The sequence below is a fragment of the Eurypyga helias genome, unplaced genomic scaffold (genome assembly GCF_000690775.1).
Source record: "Eurypyga helias isolate BGI_N326 unplaced genomic scaffold, ASM69077v1 scaffold10259, whole genome shotgun sequence".
Lineage (NCBI taxonomy): Eukaryota > Metazoa > Chordata > Aves > Eurypygiformes > Eurypygidae > Eurypyga > Eurypyga helias.
The window spans coordinates 17,403-35,744 of NW_010271366.1; the positions used below are offsets into that span (position 1 = coordinate 17,403).

The 18,342-nt window shown below is 38.1% G+C and overlaps 1 protein-coding gene across 1 annotated transcript; it reads left to right on the forward strand.

The window, feature by feature from the left end:
• Positions 1-322: 322 nt before the first annotated feature.
• On the forward strand, positions 323-17,027 carry LOC104514965 (palmitoyltransferase ZDHHC17-like; the record flags this gene model as incomplete). Its single annotated transcript, XM_010158786.1, has 4 exons — positions 323-426; positions 9,089-9,211; positions 15,441-15,518; positions 16,883-17,027. Coding segments are annotated over 4 exons (450 nt in total), but the record flags the coding sequence as incomplete, so codon positions are not given.
• Positions 17,028-18,342: the final 1,315 nt, after the last annotated feature.

Sequence of the window (18,342 nt, forward strand, 5' to 3'; positions counted from 1 at the left end):
TAAAAAAACCTAAACAAACAAAAATTGCTGTTACTTTTTGTTAACATTCTATAAAAATACCCCAGCATGGGATTTGGCAAATCTCTGCTATTACAAGTGGTGATTCTGGAAGTTGTTTGAAATATGTACTAGGGAGTACAGTGGCCTGCTTTGCAACATGTAGGAATATGGCCAGTCAGCTTACCACCCTCAGATTTAGGAAGTTTTATAGTATATTGATCTGGGTACTGTTTTCAGCTTTGCTTACACAATTTATTTTTTTCTGAGAACCTTTAGTAATTCGCCTATTTTGGTGTTCTAATAGTAAGTTTGTCTTTTTCAGGAAATAAAGCCTCAAAGCCATTACAACCATGGATATAGTGAATCTCTTGGACGGAAAAGCCACATTGATGATTACAGCACTTGGGACATTGTCAAAGCCACACAGTAAGTTTGGTTTGGTGTGTTAGATTTGTCTGTGTTGGTTAAGAGAATCCATTTTACTTTTTCTTAATTTGCATCAAGTGAAAAGCGAACTGTATTTGTAGGTACAGTAGTGGAAGATTTGAGAAGCACGAGTTTATAAGCATTGTATGAAAATATGTGGGAGGAATTATGGTAAGTTGTAAACATAGGTGGTTGCTGGACAGATTGTTGGAAGAGAACATGCAGATGTTTATTTTCTGTAGGTGATGATTAAGAGGTAAGTGGGCAACACTGATAGGCAAACACGAGGGTTTCCCTGATCTGTTGACACCATTAATAGGTTAGAAGGGATGTGTCTATGTAATTTCCTTCACTGTCTCTGATTCTGCAGTTTCAGTGCTGATGTGAAACTGAGTTTCTGCTGTGAAAGGATTGTAGGAGTAAACCGTGTACAAATTTAATAGTTGTGTTCTTAATGCAGACGAATCATATGCATTTGTCTTCTACAGCCCTGTAGTACATACTATCTCACAGGCTTTCTGAGGAATTGTCACGACACTACTGTTTAGCTTGCCATTTTTATCCTTCAGAAACCACCACCACTGCATGTTTCTTCAGTGAGCAAAGATGATAGAAAGTTTTCTAAAATTATTTTTCTTGTATTGTTAATTTAAATGTGTAAACGATTATGTGTCTTGCTGAGCTATTTGCCTTTTCCTTAAAAGAAAATTTTTATTTCCTGTTTTCCTGAGAGTTGTCATCTCCAACTGAAAGCAGCTTTGCAGCTCTGCATGTGAGACAGGCACCATTTAGGTTTAGGAAGAATGTACTTTCCTTCACTTCTTGTTCTGAGGAGTTAAACTGCCTGAAATAGACGTTGACTGACTCTGGGATTGTAGCTTTAAGTAACAGTAATACTGCAACCTATAATCCTTATATTAGGGGATTTTTAGAAATTAAAATAATGGCATAGCATCAAACTAGCTGTTGCTTAAAAATGTGGAAATATGACACCAGAAGTGGTTTTACAAGTTACAGGAATGGAAGCAGGTATGCTCATTGCATGTTTGGAACACCAAAACACTTCTTCCCCCCATCCCACCCTCCGCATCAGCCCTCAAATTCAGGCTGATTTGTGCTTTCAGCTGAGTTGTTACAGTTCTTTTCTGGTCTCATAAAAAAAACCCCAAGATTAAGCAAGGCTGCGAGTTATCCGTTTTGTTCCTTCCTAGTCATGGTGAGATGTGTTTTTCAGAGAGGATGACATCTCACCACAGAGGACTATAGTTTAATATAGCCCTAATGGTTAATACCACAGGGAAGGGGGACTGTCAGCATGGGTATATGATCAAGTTGTAACCAGACAGCTCTTCCCTCATGAGGGAGAACTCACCTTTATTTTAAGTGTTTACTAGGATTTGAAGGCCATGTGTTATAAAAAAGCTGTCTTAAAGGGCAAAATTTCTGAGTTTTAGAGCAGAAAAGAAACCTGCCAATTATCATAAGGCTTGCAATAAAATAATGCTGCAAATATATTAATTCAGTGTTAGTAAAAAGACAGAGTTCCTGTTAAACTGATCTTGTTATTCACTTCTGTAGAAATATAATCCATTTTATATATAAGAAAAATATGTGATCTTATCCTCTACCACTTGTCCTCAAAAATCAATATTCGCTTATATTAAAATATCTGCTGGCTTTGTTTACTTTTTAAGTTCAGTGCTGATGTAAGTAAGATGGCACAGAGTTTTATAAAAAAGGGCTGTTCATCTGTCTCCCAGAACTCCCCTCCCGAAGCAGTTCACTAAGTTCGAGCAGAACGTAGCAACACAGAGTAAGAATTATTTTCAGTCTCTTCGTTTAGGTGTGGTTTGGGTGGTTCCTCCCCCCCAGGTCAGACATGTATATTCAGCATGGGATCAACAGCGCAGTTATTTTTTTCAATAGACTTCAAAACTTCCCCAAGAGAGTATAACAGGTGTTTTAGTGGGATAGTCAGATGGTAGCTGGGTGCTCACTATTAGTTAAGTGAAAGTCTGTTGGTCTCAAGTGGTCTGATAGCTAGTTACAATAATGAAGTTGTGTATCTTCCTCTATTTAAAAAAAAAAGTCAAACTGATCTGTCATCCAAAATGATTTGGCATTTCATGTAAGGACACTTAAATTACAGGCTTCCTGACACATAGAAGGTGCACTTTGCTGTAGCATAGAATTGTTTGCTATTAAATTTGTGATAATCTGAGCTAGAAGCATTTAGTCACGTGACACGAGTAGCTAGTCAGTCATTTCATTTTTTTCGTAATCGTTGTTCTTGCAGTATTTGATGTGCTGCATTATTAAGTTTCTTCTGTGGAAGTAACTAGTTATATTATTGCAACATACATGAGAATGGGCAACTTAAACTTTAAAGATGATGAAAAATAAGATGAAAAGGCTTAAAACTCATCTGTACTTCACATATGCTGTTTGACTGTAGAATTCTGTTTTGAGATGTTTAGTTTATTGGCAGTTAATCACAGAGAAATAAGAGTTTTACTAAAAATAATGCATTTGTTTTTGTGTTCTTCAGCAAGGGAGAATAGGAGCTTGCAAGCTTTGTGCATTTTCCCAGAAGTTATTTGTTCATTGTTTCATATCTTGTTGAACTGTTTGTGTGCTTTGTCTTCCCTAGTCTGTAGACTGAACACTTATTAAATTAACATGCTCATACGCTATGAGCTACAAATCTAATAACCTCTTACAATCATATTAAGACTTTGTATAAAAAAGAGCAGTTCAGCTGGTGTTCTTATTGCAAAGAGTTTCTCGGTATTTGTATTTTTTTCCCATTATGTTCCCTTATAAATTGTCCCACAGATGTATAAAGCATGCCTAGGCCTCCACCAGAAATACTCTTGCTCTCTGTTTATTTTGCAGAAAATTTGTGCTGGAGTAAAAATCATATTTGGCTTTAGTATCTATTGGTATAAAGGACTCTCTTCATTGGCTTTGTTATATGTGTCCAAGGGCATCTAGCTAGCGTTAAAAGAAGTGCTGTCTTAGCCCTTCAACTTGCAGACGTCACAACGTGTGTGCAGTCTCTTGCCATCTTGTATTTGGTTAGAGCAGTATTGTTTAGTTCATGTGAAGTTTCCACTGTGTTTCTGAAAGCAGAAGTAGGCCACTCATATGTGTTTGAAAAATCTGTTTTCAAAGCAGTAGGGGAAAAAAAATGGTGCTTTCTTGCCTTTGCTGTTGCAGTGGAGGAACACTGCATGCTGACACTGAAGTACTTCACCTACAACTGCATAGAAAGTCTTTGAATTTCTTTTGTCTCTACAAAATTGGAGGGTGGGCTGTGTACTGCCTCTGTTGCCGTGATATCATTCAGTGTTCTCACAGGAGCTGCAAGGCAATGGAGTCTTGGAGTCTTGTAAAAAACCAAAAAACAAACAACACCCCTCCCCCCCCCAAACCAACAAACAAACAAAAAAACCCCCACAAAGTCACAAGTGATTTAAAAGTGACATTTAATGGATGTGCGTTTGGTATGTTTATTTCTATTGCTTCTGGCACCAGTAGCTCTGTGTCATCCAAGGCTGGAGTTCTAACTTTGAGTATGATGTCTTGGGAAGGCTGCTGTGTTTAACATAATAACTTAAAGGTGCTGCCTTTGTTTTGTTTGAAATCATTTAAGCCGTGAAACTAAGGAAAAGTGTCTCATGTTCACAGGTAGAGAAGTATATGATGGGTTATGACTAGGAGAGCAAAGTCTGAGACACGGATTCTTACATTGTGATTTTTCGGTTCCGTTGAGAGTGAATAGGCACCTTCTGCTTGTAGTGAGCTTGAGCAGATTCCAGCTATTCTGAAAGGATGTTAAATAGCCGTTATGAACATGGGCATTAAACATTGATATTAGCAAATGCTTTTGTGGCTTCTGGAAGATTGATTTCTTGTGCTCAAGTGTTACGATTTCATTATTGCAAGATTAACTTTTCTGTTAGTTTTATTCACTGAGATCGTTCAGAATGAAGTCGTGTGCATTGTGAAACAGCGCAGCATGAAATATGCTGAGTCTTGCTCAGGAAAAAAAATGGTTACATACATTTGAGAACATGCTTTTTTCTTCACTATTTCTCATCATTCATAGGGTAACTGATCAGAAAAAAATAGGGTATGTATGTAAGAATTCAATTTCATGAATGTTGACCAAAGTGACATTTACTCCTGGCTTTTTTCAGCTACTCACAGGAGAGGGTGAGCAGACTGTGACACAGGTGCACATCCTTTATGCTTGGTCATTTGTGCCTGTGGAGTTTGATTATATTGCTGAAACTGAAATGAAGCTGAAGTTCACATGGAAAGGGCAGGGGATTTTTTTTTTTTAACCACACTAGTAAGGTAGCCACAACTGTGACAATGCAGTGTTCGGAACACATGCAAGAGCTGAATTTCTCTTGTCTCTCAACATCACTGTTAACTCTGAGAGCTGCTTGATGAACCATTATTGCTTTGCTGTTGAAAATAAAACTATCTTGCTGTTTAACACAGAAAACATGAGAATGTGTGAATGGTTTTGTTATTATTTAACCACCGTCATTCATGGGAATGCGTCTTCAAGAGGCAAAAGATCTTTTTTCTTCTAAATGCATTTCCAGTTAAAACAGCTTTGATAGCTAGATGAGGGAGAGAGCGACTGGCTTACCTACTGTTTGTTGGCATGGTGATGTGCTCACTGAAGAGAGATTCCTTCCTAGTGTTGTGGCCAAATTTTCTGTTAATCATGCAGCAGAGCTGGCAGTGTCTATTTCCAAGAGCCGATGTGCTTGCAGACAAAAGATTAAGAAATGGATTACGAATTTAAAATGCAAAAGCCTTCTAGGATGCTGTTTTTGAAAGTATTAAATTCAGAATATCTTTAACCTACAATGACAAATAGAATGTAACAGGTTAGTTATAGAAATGGTTTAGAGACTGTGATAGTGAAATGAGCTTGCACAAGGGTATTTTTGTCCTGGAAGAACTAATCCCATTTCTTTCAGACAAGGCAAGCTCAAAAGTATGCTTCCATTATATTCCATGTTGATGTTCATGCATCACCCTCTAGAATTCACCCAGATGCTGGAAATTTGTTTGGTTAATACACCAGTCTCTTGTGAGGATTTGAATCTTTTCCCCCATTCCTCTCTCTTGAAGGGCAAAGAGCCCTTTGTAACAACATTATAAGCATGATTATGCTGAGTGTCTGAAATGGATGACTTTCTCATTTTGTAATCTAACAGTGTGTCGTGAACCTTTGGAGGAGGCAGGGTGAAGTCAGCTGCAGCAAATTGATGACTGTAGGTAGTATGTGAGAGAGGAGTGCTGCATTCCTAGGACAGAGCTTAAGAAACCACGACGGCATCAGGTTCAGTGTGTTAGTGTAGAGAGCCTGCTGTTTCCAGGAAGAGGAGCAAATCATTGTAAATTCCTAACCTTTTTTGCCAGGCAGGTTTTGTCTGTCTAGATACTTAAGTGCTCTTGTGAGAATTTAATAAATTGAAGAGTTATTGAATTATACTTTGTGTGTTACACCTTTTGTAATCAGTTATGATTGAGTTCAAGATACCTAAATAAATTGCTAGGAACAGACAAACTGATGGTGTCTGAAATAAAAAATTGCTATATACCTCATTATAACTTTTGGAAAAACTCTTGTTTGGATCTTCTGATGTGTTGCAGAGCTTCATGATTTATTTTGCAGCCAAGCTGTAGGAAGTACCTGTGACTTAGAGTTCACTTTCTGATGGGAGGTGGGGAAGTCTATGATGCTAATCCTGGAGAAGGAATCCATTCCTACTACTCCTTGTTGTATCTGAACCCATGCAGCACTCTGTGCCTAGGCCCCACAGCAGCCCATGGGTGAATTCTGGAGTGTGGTGTTTGTAAACATCAGTGGAGCATAATTAGAGTATCCTCTTGGGGCTTCTGCAGGGGCACTGGCAACAGCATACTGCCTCAACAGACTGCAGAGTCGACTCGCGTGCTTGCCACAGCTCTTCTTTATTTTCATATCTCTTGAGCAAAGTTCTTTGGGAAGCAGCATCACATTTTCTGTAAGACTAGAGATTTACTTTAAATAAAATATGTCCCCCAAAGAACAAACCCCTCCCTCCCCCATCTCCCCAAAGACTGTAACAGTGCTGGTTGGTTATACCTATCTTGGACTCTTGGTCTAACAAAAACTTGACTAGGTATTGGAGGTTACTTTCAAGGAGGGTTGTGTTGTTAACTTTACAGGACATTCACCTAAATCATTTGTAGGGTGTGCCATAGCTGACCAATAGCAATGTTGTGGGGTAACCCCGGTAGGCAGGTTAGCCCCATGTAGCCACTTGCTCACTGCTGCCCAATGGGATGGGAAAATGCATCAGAAGGGTAAAAGTGGGAACTCTTTTTGGGTCGAGATGAAGACAGTTTTATAGGGGGGCAGGGAAAAAAGCTACACAAGCAAAGCAAAACAAGGATTTCATTCACTACTTCCCCTTGGCACACAGGTGTTCAGCCATATCCAGAATGGCGAGGCTCCATCACATGTAACAGTTAATTGGGAAGGCAAACGCGATGCCTCTAAATGTCACCCTCTCTCCTCCTTCCCTCCAGATTTTATTGCTAAGCACAGTGCCACATGAAATGGGATATCCCTTTTATGGGATAACCAGTTGGGCTCGGCTGTCCTGGCTGTGCACCCCCAGCCTTCTCAGTGGTGGGACACTGTGAGAAACAGGAAGGGCCTTGACCTTGTGTAAGCCCTGCTCAGAAATAGCTAAAACATGGGTGTGTTATTAACACCATTTTGCTCGCAAATCCGAAACCCAGCCGCATAGGAACTACTAAGTAGAAAGTTATCTTCGTCCCATCCAAAACCATTATATGTAAGGGAAATCCTAATCCATTGCATGAAAGATTTACATGATTGTGTCTTACACTTTATAGAAGTTAGCATTATTTTGTTCTCTGGATCTTTCCAATAACTTAGGAATTATATTAATACTCTACTTGTTTTGTAGTACTACTTATTTAAGCAGGGCAAGAATCAGCTAAACTCAGCCTTAGGTAGTACTGTGAAATTTTTTTAGCTGGTGACTGTTAAATGCAATAGCGGGGGTTTAGGTCAATAATTTCTTAGGTTTTCTGTCTTGCTTTCAGAAGTCCTCCTTTCTTCCATCTCGACTACTGTCTCTTCTCACTCCTTGTTCTTGGCTGACTTGCCTTTAGTAGTTCTAACCTGTTTCAGCAGCCCTTTCAGCTGGGGAGCAGGGTGAGAAGTTAGGAATGGTACAGGTCAAGCCATTCTAATAGGTACTCGTGAGGCCACCTTGCTGATCTAGTCTGGAACTTGGGACATAGGTTTAAATCTGGCCAATCTTGAGGCATATTATCAGTCTTCCTGCCAGTGTCTCAAATCTGTGTTTGAGTATGTGCATCTTGTCTAGCTGCTTGCATATTATTAAGTCTTAGAATCACAGAATGGTTTAAGGTCCTTTCCAAACTGTTTTGTGATAGGCTTGGAAAGCATTCCTGAGATTTGTTAACTTGAGTCATTTGAAGTTTCAGTATGGGAGCTGTCCAGACTGAGGATCCATTCAAATGCGTGAAAGAAGAAGAGTGATAACTGCCCTGGGAAACAGCTCCCTGCATCAGTTACACAAGCTGAGCAAGTGAAGCAAAAGGACCTTAAGTTGTCTAAGGCTGTCTGTTCTGCAGAAAGTAGAACACAGAAGCAGCATAAGGAAAACATGCTTAAATTCCAACTTTGAGAGGCTGTTAAAATTCCACTGTAGCAGAAGTTGGATGTCACAAGACATTGATCTTGATTTCAAGGTGTGCCCACCCATCAGTCTCCTGCTTGAGCCTTGAGAAATCCTTCTGGGTTGTACAATGATGAAATGTAATCTTTACTCGCCTTTCTACATTGCTTTTGTTCCCACTAAAAATAGGTGGTAAAACAGTGTAAGCATCAAGACAAACATCATTTAATGTTGGAGTTAGTCCTACATTAGATGCCTACGTGATGTTTATGCTGCCTGATTTGTTTCAACTTTCAAAATGTATGCAGAATTTTTTGTTCAGATGATGGTAGCTCACTTTTAATAGTCATCTTTAATGAAAAAATTATTTTCATATTGAAGCGTGGAGTTTTGAAGTGGTATACAAAAGAAAACAGGGCTAACTAATATCAGGAAGGTTGCTGTTTGCTATCTGAGAAGAAAAATGGGAAGTGTTTGAGTTCTGTCAGTGTTTGTAATTGACCTGATGGTCTTGTCATCTGCTGAATTTTAGGAAGATACTGTCAAATCAGTTGGCTAAGCTCTTTTGGTCTCCGAGAGATGGAAAGGAAGGACAACAGCAGTGGGCGAAAGAGGTGTAGAGGAGTCCTTGGGGAGAGTTTTATTTATATTTGGTACACTACTGATCGATGTTTCACTCTGCTGTATAGTTTGCTGGGGAGACAAGTTTTCTGTAAAATCATGAATTGATTAACATAACTTCTGCCAGTGGAAGCTTCTGGTTGCAAGAGATCTGTAATCATACAGAAACAGAAAGTAAAGTTTTTTCATTTCTCTTCTGTTGAAGCTTTAGTATCGTGATTGTAAGGTGTTTCCCAAGTGCATTTTTATCGAAGGTAACCGCTTTGAAAAATCTTGTTTTCTTCTTCAAGGTATGGAATATACGAACGATGTAGAGAGTTGGTGGAAGCGGGTTATGATGTACGACAACCAGACAAAGAAAATGTAACGCTTCTCCACTGGGCCGCAATCAACAACAGGATAGATCTGGTGAAGTATGTATTATGCTTTAAGTCAAACATAAACTAATCATGTCCCTTAAAAATGTTGTTTTCTTTTTTTTGAGGTGTTAAATAGTCTTAAGTCTTTTACAGTCTCAATTTTTGGTCTTGAAATTTGGGGGAGGAGGGAAAGTTTTGGCGCCAATGTTTCGATGGCACACTTAACAGAAATAACACCTGTTATGTGTCCAGAAGACCAGCTCAGACTCTTCTCAGATGAGATAACCTTGTGGAACAGCTATTCAGCTGCACATGCAGTTTCCTTATACTATGGTATACTTATTGAAATACCAAGTTTCTTTTTTGAAGAGGGGAAGTTTGATGCTAGATGCTAGTGAACATTTTTTGAATAAGGAAGATTAATAGTTGCAAAGGGCAATTCCTACTTCATTGAGCATTTCAAGAAGTTCTGACTTTATAAATAAATTCTTTGCATTTTAGAAACACACAAAAGGTAATATTGCAGCACCTCTCCTTTCAAGGAATAACAAAATCTTTAATAGTGGGAGCTGTGGGATTTGGGGCATTTTTTTGCTTTTCAATTTATAAAATCTGAAGCATAATATTTGAGACTATGTTTTAAAGCCTATTATTATCTCTTGGAACATGGAGATCTTAAATCCTGAATGGATAATTCTTAGTAATTGCTGTTCTACAGTCATGAGTGTCTATAGAACATGGTTTTTTTTTTTTCTCTACCAGTAACAAAATAATAAATTAAGTACATGAAGTTAAATCTAAATACACAAAATATTGAATCAGCAGGTGTCTAGAATATCTGACATAAACTACACATCTTCAGTCAGTCCACTTTCAAATCACTTCTTAGTAGTGAATGTGTGCTTACACATAAAAACAATCTCAAAACATCTTTATTTAAGCATGTTCTCCCCATCTGTGTCTGTCACCAGCACCTTCATCAGACCACATGTTTTGTTTCTAGAAGATCTCAAGTTCATGTTTCCCATCTTGTTTTTAAAGGACTTTGTGTCCTGATACAGTTTTCTTAGAAGAAGGTTTAGATAGATAAAGATTTAGGTCTGACAAGAAGGACCTGGTGGACAGGAAGCTGACTGTGAACCAGCTGTGCGTCCTTGCGGCAAACAAAGATCAGTGATGTGCTGGCCTCGTTAAGAAAAACATTGCCAGCATATTGAGGGAGGTGATCCTTCGTCTCTACTCAACAACTGAAGCTGGACATCTGTGTGAAGTCGTGGGTTCCCCTTTGCAAGAAAGATAACGGACTTACTGGTGTGAGTTCAGTGCAGGGTCACAAAGATGGTTAAGGGGCTGGAACATCTGACCTGAGGAGAAGGCTGCAAGAGTTTTGACTTCTTAGCCTAGAGAAGAGAAGGCTTATCTTGTCAATGTATGTAAGAACCTCAAGGAGGATCTTATCCATGTACATGAGTACCTGAGATACTTGGTAATATAATACCTGGTAATACACAATACCTGGAATCTTATCAATGTATATAAATATCTGATGGGAGGGAGTGAAGGAGACAGAGCCAGGTTTTTCTCAGGAGTGCCCAGGGGCAAGACAAGAGGCAGAGGGCAAAAATTGGAATGTGTGAAATTCCATGTAAACATCAGGAAGCAGGATTTTACTATGTGGGTGACTGAGCACTGCCACTGGTTGCCCAGAGAAGTTGTGAAGTCGTCATCCTTGGAGATACTCAAAACCCAACTGGACATGGTCCCAGGCGACGTTTTTCTATATGCATTGATCAGGGATGGTTAGACTAGATGATTTCCCAAGGTCCCTTCCAAACTAAATGATTCTGTGAAGTAATTACATGTTTCTGAAAGATTTTTTTATTATTATTATTTCTTTTACGCAGCAGATAACAGGTTTTATGTCTTCATTGTGGGTAGAAGCTTATTGTGGAAACTGTAATTCTGCATTTGGCATCTTCCTTTCATTGTAAGATGGGTAACCAATGTGCTTTCTGGCATGCTGAAAGAGAGCCTCTTTCAAAAGTCATGCAGGACCCTGGTTTACCTAAATAACCTTTTCGTTGAGAGTGTATTTTAGACCCTATTGTTTTCTGCCTTTTCATTCCATTTTCCTTCTGGATTGTCCTGGGTCTTTAGGGCTAGCATCTTACAACTTGCTGTGAAATAACTAAAATGCATAACATTTTTCAGGTAGCTGGTTTCCTTTATATAATATATATTTATATATATTTTTTGAGCTCACTTTTTTATCCATCTTTATGCATAATGAGTTATTTGCAATGAATTGTTCATCTTATTTGAGCAGTTGGAAGATGTATTTGTATTACAGATATTCCACCTCAATTGATATGACTCTGTAAGGTCTGAAAAGTGAATGGTATTGGGCCAACTATCATAACTGAAAAACATCACTATGTCACGAGGCATTTGAAAAAATAGGCCTATATTGTAGTTGATCTTTCTGTATTAATTTATGTATAATTTTTTTATTAGCTTCACAGTGCAGTGCACCTGCCTGTAGGATACTTGATTATGACTATCAAGTCATTGACAATGACTTGATTATGACAACTTAAAAAGAAATAAACCAACCAACCAAAAAAAACCTCACAAGAACCACAAAGCCAGCAAAACCAAACCCAAAACAAACAAAACAACCCTGGCCAAATAAAACTGCTTGGGAACTTTCTGTCATTCACAGAGTAAAATAGGACCAAATTTTAAATTCCCCACTAGTCTTCTTTTGAAAGTAAATTTTTGAAATAATTATGTTAGCATGCGATTTATTTTTTACCTTTTCCCCTCTCCCGCTCCAAGTGTGTTGATAACAATTTCCTGCCATGGCAATTATATTGAGCTGATGGGTGGTTCAAAATCAAAATGTCAGATTGAGGTAGATGAAAGTCTGTGCTTAAACCTCGATCTGAATTTCCAGTTAGGTCTTTTTTATATCTTAGGGAGATCTCTTCACCTACATTTGAGTGCAAAACTTGTTCTGAGAATATTAGTTCAGCAAAACTTTAACTGTACCAGCCATATCTCTTTCAAGTTATTTTAATGGGAGCCCTGACAAATGCATATTCTTAAATGTGATGTGTCTAATTCTTCCTTTTTCCTCATCAATATGTCAAAGCTCTTGTTTCTGCTTGATGCGTCTCAGTGGCATACTGCATTGCATCTTCTTCCTGCTGTGTGCTGGAGTGCACGTCACTGCTGCTGTGTTTAACTGTGTCTGAAATTCATTCCTCCTGCTACAGTTCCTACACTCCAAGTTCCTCTGTCTTTAGGAGGTCTTGATTTACTTCAGTTTCTATCGCCCAGCATGTTGTACTCTCTCTTACTCTTTTGTGACACACTGGTTTATTCTGTTTCCTTGGAATGAAATTATTCTATGGTTTGCTTTTTGTTTGATCCTATCACATCTTTCCCAAGTCTCTGCTATTTGTGCCCATTGTGTGCAATGTCTAATTTCATTAAATATGTTGGCTAGCGAGCTTGGTATCACAGAGACAGAGTCTATTTAGTGTAAGTGGTCGCAAGATACCACATCTTAGCATATTGCTTGCTGGGTATTGACTGTATAACATCTTCCCAATGAAGTAGCTTACCAGTTTGTGGACAGTGCAGGCTTAGAGTTAGAATTCTCTTACTTACAGTATTTCCTCATCCTGTCTATTGTGAGACAGGCAATTCGGCATAAGTAACAGTGAAACCCATATATATTATATAAGGAAAATTACAGAACCTTTTCTTTTTTCTGTAGGATCAGGGATAAGTGTTAGGCATCCACAGTGTAATTTTTTCATCGTGACACTGATCTATTGGTCTCTCTTCACCACAATTTTGTAAATATACAAAAATTGGCGTTATAACTCTGCAGTTATCTACTGCCTGTAGTTCCTCCAGACAAGGATTTTCCTTCTGCTTTTCCTCCTTCTAGAAACAGTGACTGTGTGCACTTGATTCCACAAGCACTGAATGCAAGCTGGGGCGTTTTTCAAATGCCTGGCAAAGACTTAGGGATCCTAACATGGAGATCAGTGGAAGTGCCTCCTTAAGGCAACCTCTTACCAGATCTGCTTGCTTTGAATGTAAGTAGGTTGCTCGAATAAGACTTGCACGCCTGACATCTTCTAACATGGAAGCTTAGATGACTCACTGAGAATAGAATCATCCAGTTCCCCCTTTCACCAGGAAGCACAGAATTCCTTCTGCAGGATCTACCTAGACAAGGAGACGAAGTACTCCGTCTGATTTTATAGAAAAATCTCACCATTTATGTGTACCAAAACTGAAATGTGGTGATAAATCTCAGTTTAGTCTTAGAACACCCGTAAGGAAATATAACATTTTATTTGAATGCACCATCTGGTAGGAGCTCGCCGCCTTGTCTTTTCCTGGTTGTCAAACTGCAAGTTCTTCCTTCTAAATAAAATGTACTCACCAGAAAGCAGTGCTGCTGCTCTGCAGAATCTCGACATATTCTGCGGGGACCAGTGTTTGAACGAAGACAATCTGTTTAACGTTCACCTCCCCGTGAGTGGCTGTCACATCAGTGAGATGGATCCAAGCTCTGACTGTGAATTTCTCTGTGCTGTCTTTTATCTAGCAAAAATTTCCATTTCCTTGGGAACTCCTTCCCAAGGGGGAAATAAATAGATTCTCACTGTATTTTTCAAATTTCTTCTTCGGTAGCTGATACTTCACCGTAACAGAATTGTGTTGTCCCTTTACCTTATATACGCCTTGACTTCTCAACTGTGTGGGACCGAGACTTTCACAAAACCTTTGGTTGTTCACACTGAGAAATCCAAAAGCTTAACTTCAGCAGAGAGATATTGCAATTTTGTTCCTTGGTGTTGGAGACCAGCGGGGTGGACTGTCCTGCATCGATCAGAGCAGATCTTGTTTGTCACACAAACTTGAGTTTGTATGACTTCGGCAAGTCTGCTGAGGTAATTCATTGTGTCTGGTGGCTCTAAAGCAACTGTATAAAAGGACTTTTCCTTTGGATGTTTTTATTGTGGATATGTACAGCTAATACGTTTTTCAGTTTCTGTTCCTCAAGGTAACTTTTGAGCTGTTTTTGAAGTTTCACTCTCTGAATCAATAAGCACTAAAGAAAAAGAAGGGAGTTACTTAATGTTTTCCAAATTGTTCTGTTTGTTGCCCTTTATCTTGTTGTGTCTTGAAACATTTAAAGGAAATGGAGGTGCCAGAAACTGAATGCTGAGGATTTGAAGGACAGTTTGTGTGGACATTCACGTATACCTGACAGGTATTTTGCAAGCAAAGTCAGCAGGCACAGGTTGCTTGAATTGTCCAAGGACTTAGGAATCTATGGCTGGACAGTCCTTTTCAAAGGTCTCTTAGTAACAGCTTTTATTCCTTTGACTCACACAGTAGTGAATGAAGAACTAGAAGCCTTCTGGGAAGGCCTGTTTTTTAAAAACTTTACTTTCTTTGTAAGGTGTGCATTTCCTTTCACAAAGGGAAAGTAATATTGCCAGTCTTGTGTAAAACAACAATGAAAACAGTTCACAGAAACAGTACAAATGACTACAACTATGACCTGCTGCAGTTAAATATGGGTAACTCGTTTAGTTCCTGCAGATAGCTCATCTTTTTATAAATATTCTTGAGGGGAAAAATAATTTCTAGCCCATCATTTAGGTGTTTTTTAAATACTCAGATGCATTTGTCCTTTGATTAATAATGATTGAGAAGTATATAAAAAAACCTTAGTACGTGTGTGGATGCATAACTTAAGCTTGAGCTCGTGGAACAATGACTTCAGCAGGGCCATTCCAGTGATGACATGTACTGCAAGTTGAATCGTATGTAATTTTGCCATTTAGCCAAAATTCTCTAAATATGCTAGTCTTCTAGCAGTATATTCTTTTAACATTAACTCAGAATTCTTTTTAACCCCTAAGTATTTTAGAAGAATGCATTCTATTAAATACTTCTGTGGTAGTACAGTTTGTACTAATGTGTATAGCAATTGTTCTGTCTTACCTTAGAACCAAACTGGGAAATAGCAGCATTTTTAAAACACAGTAGGAAGCATCCCTTCTCTCCCATCCCACACCAAAAAGGCAGAAAATCTAATGTATGTGCATGACCTCTAAAAAGGAAAGTTATATGGATGCAAGGAACAGTTCTGGTCTTCTGCTAGTTTTGCATCACATCAGACGTGCTTACTTATACGTCCTTAATGTTTAACCGAGACAAGTAATAATGTTGACTACTGTTTTTCCAGATACTACATATCAAAAGGTGCTATCGTTGATCAGCTTGGAGGAGATTTAAATTCTACCCCACTTCACTGGGCAACAAGGTGGGAAAATTGTGTTTTTGTTTAACTTTGAATCTATTACCTATTGATTTATGAAATTGCTATATGTTATGGGAATAACATACTCCACAAAAATCAATTCAGTTGTTGATAACTGGGCACACTGTCAGTGTGGTATGTTTGAGCTACAGGAGCTTTCAGCTTATTCAGTTTTTTGTCTTACCTCTTTCTGATGTAGAGGAAGATGATTGCTATGATAGGAACAGGAGTAAAGTAAAACTAGGGTCTAGAGTCACCTTGGTTTACTCTGACTTTGGAGATCTTATTTTTGTCAGTCTTCTGAAGTTCAGCAACACTTTTGTGGATGGGGCTTGGAATGGTTCTGTGTGATACTGCCCTTGCAGTGTGTGGATTTTTTTTAAAATGCACTTAAAATCAGATTTATGATGTAGAAGGTGATCTGAGAATTACGTATGGCTGGGAGAATTGAAGACAGCCTTCGAGTAATAGCTGCCCCTTCAGACAACCACCTAGAAAAAGGTGGGAAAGGAACACTGTCCATATTAGTATTTTTAGATGTAGACTACAAAAGGAGACTTAGAAAATTAGCTTTTAGAACATTTAAAGTATCAATCATTTGTTAACTAAAGATGAGCACCTGCTTGTTAGCCTCTGTTAAAGATTTTAGCTTGTGTATTTCTTTTTGTTACAGATCATACTCAAGTTCTGTGTTGATAGCACAAGAGCTTGACTAAATTTCCTGGTCTTCATAGCTGTAATCTGTTCTGTTAAGCATTGTCCAAAGCTGCTTCTGACAGACTGAAAAGGTCTCTTGGCCCATGTCAGAAACTGTGTACTGACAGATAGGCACCATTTCTACAAGAAGGATATGCCTGTCCTCATTATGCCAAAAAGATGTGTAAGCTTTTAATGTCGTGTAGAGGAAGTGTAGGCCTTCAGTTTTCCTTTTTTCTTCCTATTTTTATTTCACTACTGTTTCTAATAGTAGAGAGAGAAACCATATGCCCCACAAAAAGTGAGAGTATGGTAGCCAGTTTGAGATCTCTTAAAATAGCAGCTTTCATATGTGGATTGGAAGAAGTCACAGTAGACTAGATTTCCAAACTGGTAACTTGGGGTTGTTTTGTTGACTGACTTCTTACTGTACAACACGTTTAGGTGAATTGCAAGTGATGAATGCATTTGCTGCATAGAATTTGCTCATGTGAATGAGTTTGCTTACTCAGTTGCAGAATAAGATCATGACAATTGTTTTCAAAGTATGAGTCAAAGTGCAGAAGCTCTGGTAGTGTAATTAACTGCTAAAGATACTTGTATTCAAATTTCAATATTTTTTCTGTATATAGTTATTCAGTTGTTTGCTTTTTCTGTTTTGTTACATTTAGACAGGGTCACTTATCCATGGTTGTACAGCTGATGAAATACGGGGCAGATCCGTCGCTAATTGATGGAGAAGGGTGTAGCTGTATTCATCTGGCTGCCCAGTTTGGACATACTTCGATTGTTGCTTACCTGATAGCAAAGGGACAGGTAAATCTTAAGTACTATCATATTTAAATAGATTCTATGTGAAATTAGTGTAGGAAAACAATTAGAACCTATACCTATCATATTTGCCTGACTAAACATTAAAATAATTCAATATCTTTTATTGTAGACTACTCTACTGATGTGCCACCTGCTAACTGAACTTCCTCTACCAGTGGTCTGACTACTTTGGCTTTAATTTATATCTGTCTAGTGTAGTACATGGAAACTTTAGCAGTTATTCTTTTACCATTCTTTATTTCTAATGAGTTTAATCTTTAAATGTTAACGGTGACCATGATAGCAAGATTTTAGAATTCTTCACAGAATCATCAGGTTATGCACAGGTAAAGAATCTAATGTCAAAGAGTTGTCATAGGTAATCTCTTTTTTTTTTACACTTCTGTCCACAAATTTTACTTGTTGCTGTTACTAATTACATGTGTGTGTAAAGTAAAAAAAGAACAACCCAAAACCTTCTTGCTAGCCTCTTACATTAGTGCTAGATCTGTAAAGTGTGTATATAGCATGTGTATTCATTACTGTTCTCGTTATCTCCCTTCATTTTGAATGCTCAAAAACATGTTCACCTTTTTGCTACTCACCCAGCATTGTAATTCGTAGATTTACTCACACACAGTTATGTGCCTGAAGCAGAAATTTGATTTACTTTGTAAGCCATATGGAAAAGTTAAAGCTCTCCTCTCATTTTATGGTCTTGCTAATGCTGTTCACACTTCTGTATTCTGCTTATTCTTTCAGATAGCAAGTGAGATATGATCCAGTGAGTCAGGTAGAATATGAGTATGAAATTAGTGGGTTTGGTCTATGTAAAAGAAATACTAAATTTGCTGCAGAAAATGATTTGTGCCCATGCATGTAAAAAAAAAAAAAACTATTGCTCCATTGCAGTGTTCAGTTTGTATCTGAGAAATGTTTGGTAAAACAGTATTTAGCGTATGACAGAGAGTAAGCTAGTCACAAGAAGAGGCTGATCATATATAATCACTGTTTTCTAAGAGATAATGATTGGAGAGAAATGCATTTTCATCAGGAACAAGTTTTGTATTTTGTTCGCAAATTGTATATAATTGTATGTGGGTTTTATGTTACCAGAAAAGTCTTGCAGATGTTATACAAGTGCAAACTTGTTTAAAGCATAACATTAATGAAGTATAAATGGCTTTTGAAGTGTTCTACTGTGATTATGAAATCTCCCTGTAAATATTTGTTTGTCCTCATGTTTATATACAGGCTTGTCCTGTTTGTCTGAGCATGTAATACTTAAGTCACAGAATCATATCACAGAATGGTTTGG